The following is a 5,377-nucleotide window of genomic DNA, read 5'->3' on the forward strand; positions in this document are numbered from 1 at the left end:
TTAAAAATGTTTCAACAAATAAACCCTGTAAAAATAAATTTGATAACGTATAAATGAAAATATAGCCTTTTTAAACTTTTGCATGGTAGAAACAGAAGCTGTACTTCATATTAGTGACAAACTTTGGCCTTTTTTGATGTGTTACCTTCATTTTTGCTTCTGTTTTTCATTTAAAATAAGTTTCCATTCTCTGCAGGTTTCTAAGGTTCTTCTTCTACATATTAAAATGTTGTTAAACATCTGAGTGGCGCACTACTGCTACTAGTGGTGAGAAAATGTGTTGCACCTTATTCAAAATCAATGCTGTCCCATGCCCCTCTGCGGCCCAAAGTTAAAACCTGTTGTTCTTTTGAGGCCCTCAAGGTGGCGCTGTGGGCCGTGTCCCATAGGTTAAGAACCTCTGGTGTAAATAAATGAGTACAGTGCCGTTAAAATCTACACAAATAAAATACATTAAAATATGTGTCCAGATTAGCTCAAAAGTATGTTTATTTTTAACAAAAAATATGTGTTAATATCTTGAAATTGCAGAGGAACAAATAAATTATGGGAAAATAAAGGATTTAGTTTACATTTTTCAGTTCTGGTGTGCTTGTTTGTTTGGTTTGTTCTCAGGCGTAAGAGGCGCAACTTCAGCAAACAGGCCACGGAGGTCCTCAATGAATATTTCTACTCCCACCTGTCCAACCCCTATCCCAGTGAAGAAGCCAAAGAAGAACTTGCCAAACAGTGTGGAATTACTGTCTCTCAGGTACGCCTCTGAGAAAAATGGGATTTATTTATTTAAGTAGCAGGTTGTATTTCCTCAGACAAGTAGAACAACATAGCATTAGTGTTTCTCATCTCATTCCTTCAGAGCTTTCTGTAAATCATGTGGCTGTGCCTTTCTGCACACAGGGAGCCATTATGTTGCAGGGTTAGACTCTTCCTCCCCTTTCTATATTTGCTTGTTTAATAAGCGGTTTGAGTTTGGATAACAATTATAAAACTGTCATTTTAGTTGCTTAACAAGCTGCTGGTCCAGTTTTTATCTTGTTTGAACAGTGAGTCAGTGTTTAAAGTTGTTTTTTTGTTTGTTTTGTTTTTTTTTAAACATGTCTCTTGGCAAAGATAAAAAGGGTAAAATAAGACAATAAAAGTGTTACACCTCGTCTAAAAGTGCATCTGTTAAAGTTTGGGCTACAGTATGTTAAATTGTTGACTTCTTTTTGACAAATTGTCTCACAGAAACTTCTTTCTATGAACATTTCCTCTGACTGTGCTGTCGTTATGAGAAAGAAACAAGTTAGCTAAATGGCAAGCATTAAAACAGTCAGAGTTCGACTGTATTCTTTTTTATTTATCTGCCCTGTCGGGCAGGTGACGAAAAATGTTACCTGCACGAAACAAAAATGTTCAAAATTTGATAAAACATAAGAAAAACATGTACTGTATTTGTACTACAAAAATATTAACATTTTTACACACAGAGGTATATAATATATGACATCTGATTAAACAGATGCAAACATTGCAGACTGAGTTACTCACAGTCAGTCAATTGTTTTATCAAAAATATCTTCAAAACCTTTTTAGACCTTTCCAGTGTTTCCCCTAGAGTACTGGCCTTGGGAGGGCTGCTTTTAAAAACAGAACGATCAGCAGCAGCAGTTTTGTTTTAAATACAGTTTACAGAACATGAAAGTCTGCAGTTTGCATTAATTGTATCTTATATAGTCTATCTCATATCTAAAGATACATTTAAGATATCTTGAACTGGAGTCTCCCTACAACTTAATGATAAATCTAATGTTATTTATACTGGTCAGAATATAATTAGAGATACTTTGAACTGTCAAAATACATTAAGAGATGTTGATTTATTTGTTTGTTTCTTTCATTTATAAAAACAAAACAATCTATGTTCAGCATTAAAAAAGGTAAATCCTACCCTGAATTAAAAGGGTGCAGAGTGAAGAAAAACTATCAAATGTGTCTCTTATTTTCAAAAATCAACTCCAACAAACAAACAAGCTCAAGCTGGAAAATCTCCAAATTAAAAAAAATAAGTACAAAAAAAACATCTTACTATTTTATCCTAAATAACTAATATGTCTAACTTAGTCATGAAACAATTTCAGATTACTGGAATGTAAGCGTGCGTGAAGCCAAATAAATGTAATATTGGCCTGCCATACAGTGAGCCTGTTGATCTGACCCTCTGCTGCTCTGCGCTCAGAGCACAAGCCGACATTAGCAAGATGGATTTATGACTGATCGAACGTCCACTTCTTTTTATCATCTCTGAGGGTAACAATACATAAAAAAAGAATTTTTTTTTCTCCGAAAACTTGGGTGTGAAAAAACTTCGGTTGTTAAAGCTTCGCGCTGCGTGACGTGCAGCAGGAGGAGGGAGGAAATGATCCTGCGACACGATGGCACGACATAACTTCTACATCGGAAGGGGGAAATTTTGAGGATTTATTTTCTCTAAACATGTTTTAAAACACTATATTTCTTTATTTATTTTCAGAATGTTTCAAATAAATGGCCCTATTAAAAAAATAAAAGAAATTGTTTATCTGCCCAGTCGGGCAGGCATCGGGACACGCCCACCTGCCCGAATATTAGATTTACCTGCCCCAGGCAGTAGGATTTGTTGAACCCTGAAAACAGTGTTAGTCTGATTAAATTAGAACTGAAAGAAGTTTTCCTGCCTGTTGCTGCCCAGAGATGGGGACTCGTGACTCGGACTTAGACTTGAGTCACACTAAAGTCCCTACTATTATAGACTTGGACTTGGACCCTAAAGACTTGAGACTTGACTTGGACTTGGACCCTAAAGACTTGAGACTTGACTTGGACTTGGACCCTAAAGACTTGAGACTTGACTTGGACTCGTGGTTTGAGACTTGTGAACAATTCAAGTCTTTTCACTGCCTGGCTCACGATGCTCACTCCCTCAATCCACGCTCTGCTCCCCCTCGCCTGAGAATGGGAGGGGCCGATGTTAATGACGTAACAAACAGAGCTTCAGCATGGCAGGTGTGTTGTAGTACATTCATTATAAGCTTTGCTTACATTGCATACATTACTTTATTCAACACCATGACAAGAGACTGGCTAAATGAAAAGTGTGTGAAGTCCAAATCCAAAATTAGTTTTTGTGATGACTTGTGCAGCCCTTTGACTTAAAGGATTCTGGTTCATCATCTTCACTGACATGCTTTTATGCATTTAAAAATATTTTTTCTGGTATTTTATTGTAAAATCTGCAGCAGACTTGTCAGTGTGCATTGCCAATGCAATTCACACTATTGTTTTCCTGTTTCTCTTTATTATTATTTTTTATTATTATTATTCAACTTATTCTGTCTTCTTCCACGTCGCCATGCTACTCCTCCTGCATACTTTTTCCTACAGCTGCCATTGTAATTTCTATCTGTAAAGGTCCTGTGCCAAATCATTGCTTTGCCTTCTGGTGCCTGTACAACTTGTAGTTTTTGAAATATTAATGTTTAAACTTTATTCCAAAATTCATATAATAGGAGTCAATGCGGCCTTGTAAGGGTCCAATACTGCCCCATGCTGGACTCAACTTGGTACTGCTCCATACTTTAATAATATTTCATCTCAATTGTTCAGTGTTTACAATACTAATATGATTGTATTTTGATGTTTTACTATAATATTGTCTTAATACTGCTCTATTGTAATATATTGCACTTAAGTGTCAATAATTGCATTTGGCAAAGTAAACTTTTTCTGTATACATACAATCCAATCCCTGGGATTGTCCTCTGCCACATCTCCTATAGTCTCATGAAGAGCACTGTGGCCTTTCATGCAGGAGATCAGGGTTCAAATCCAGCTACAGCTACTTTAACAAAAATCTCTGCAAACTTCTTATTGTCACACAATTACCTTAATTACAAACACCTGCTGATGTGACAGACACAAGCTGGTATAGAAAACACATTTGAACTTGGTCAAAGTTCATTATGCAAGTCCAATGCTCCTGCATACATTGTCCTACTGCTGCCATTGTAATTTCTATCTGTAAAGGTCCTGTGCCAAATGATTGCTTTGCCTTTTGCTGCCTGAACCACATGTAGTTTTTGAAATATTAGTGTTTAAACTTTATTCCAAAATTCATATAATTCATATAATGGGAGTCAATGGGGCCTTGTAATTGTCCAATACTGCCCCATGCTGGAATCAACTTGGTACCGCTCCATACTTTAATAATGTTTAATCTCAACTGTTCAGTGTTTACAATACTAATATGATTGTATTTTGATGTTTTACTATAATATTGTCTTAATACTGTTCTATTGTTGTAATATCATGCAGTTCAGTGTCAATAATTGTATTGGCAATGTGGCCTCTTTCTGCACACATACAAACCAACCCCTGCCACCACATTCTGCCACAACTCCATTGGTCTAATGGTCTATGTCATGGACTTTCATGTGGGAGATCACGGTTCAAATCCTGGCTAATGCAACTTTAAGAAAAAATCTCTTCAAACTTCATATTGTCACACAATTGCCTTAATTCTGAACACCTGCTGACATGACAGGCACTAGCTGGTATAGAAAACACATTTGAACTTGGTCAAAGTTCATTCTGCAAGTCCACTGCTGCAGGCAAAGCCATGCTACAATGACATGCTACGTGGCAATGCACACTTGTTTTTTACATCGTAAAAACCCATGTCTAGTTGGATTTATTCTTTGTCAATGACAAGACAGCCTAGAGCTAAACCTGAACCGTGGTTTAACGAAAGGACTCGAGCTGTCAGACAAGAATGTCGCAGAGCGGAACGCAAGTGGAGAAAAGACAAGCTGCAGGTGTCCCTTCAGATGTTTAGAGTCTGCTGGCGTAATTACCAGGACACTGTAAAAATGTCCAAAAAGGAACACTTCTCTAACGTAATTCTGTCTCACAGCCACAACCCCGGTGTTCTCTTCACTACTATTGACTCTTTCCTTAACTCTCCTCACACTGCTGGTTTAGAAGCATCTGCTCAGCTTTGTAATAATTTTATGCAGTTTTTTATTGATAAGGTTACCTCCATACGGGCCTCCATTTTACGCCCAGACTCTGACCCCTCTGTGTGTAAGCCCTGTTCTGTGGTTTTTAATCAGTTTGAACCAGTGTCTTTGTCTCTTTTAGAGGATATGGTTGCCCAGATTAAGCCCTCTGGTTCTCCATGTGATGCCCTTCCACCACATTTTTTAAAAGAAGTTTTCCCTTGTTTTAGGCACTTAGTTCTTGCCCTTTTTAACAGTAGTTTGTTATCTGGTGTAGTTCCTACTAATTTTAAACATGCTGTGGTGCACCCCCTGTTAAAGAAAACTGGCCTTGATCCCACTGTGCTGGGGAACTATAGGCC

The 5,377-nt window shown here is 37.4% G+C and overlaps 2 protein-coding genes across 2 annotated transcripts in view; both read left to right on the top strand.

Moving 5' to 3' along the window:
- pbx2 (pre-B-cell leukemia homeobox 2) overlaps window positions 1–5,377 on the top strand; it is a gene marked incomplete at its 3' end in the record, with an annotated part of 12,753 nt that overhangs the window by 5,121 nt on the left and 2,255 nt on the right. The window contains 1 exon segment of the mRNA XM_014016363.1: window positions 616–751. Within this exon segment, the coding sequence (XP_013871817.1) occupies window positions 616–751 (136 nt within the window).
- Window positions 4,635–5,377, top strand: LOC106523072 (RNA-directed DNA polymerase from mobile element jockey; the record flags this gene model as incomplete). The annotated part of the gene is given in 1 exon segment (XM_014016364.1): window positions 4,635–5,377. A coding segment is annotated over 1 exon segment (683 nt), but the record flags the coding sequence as incomplete, so codon positions are not given.

The sequence above is a fragment of the Austrofundulus limnaeus genome, unplaced genomic scaffold (assembly GCF_001266775.1).
Source record: "Austrofundulus limnaeus strain Quisiro unplaced genomic scaffold, Austrofundulus_limnaeus-1.0 Scaffold144, whole genome shotgun sequence".
NCBI classification, from domain to species: Eukaryota; Metazoa; Chordata; class Actinopteri; order Cyprinodontiformes; family Rivulidae; genus Austrofundulus; species Austrofundulus limnaeus.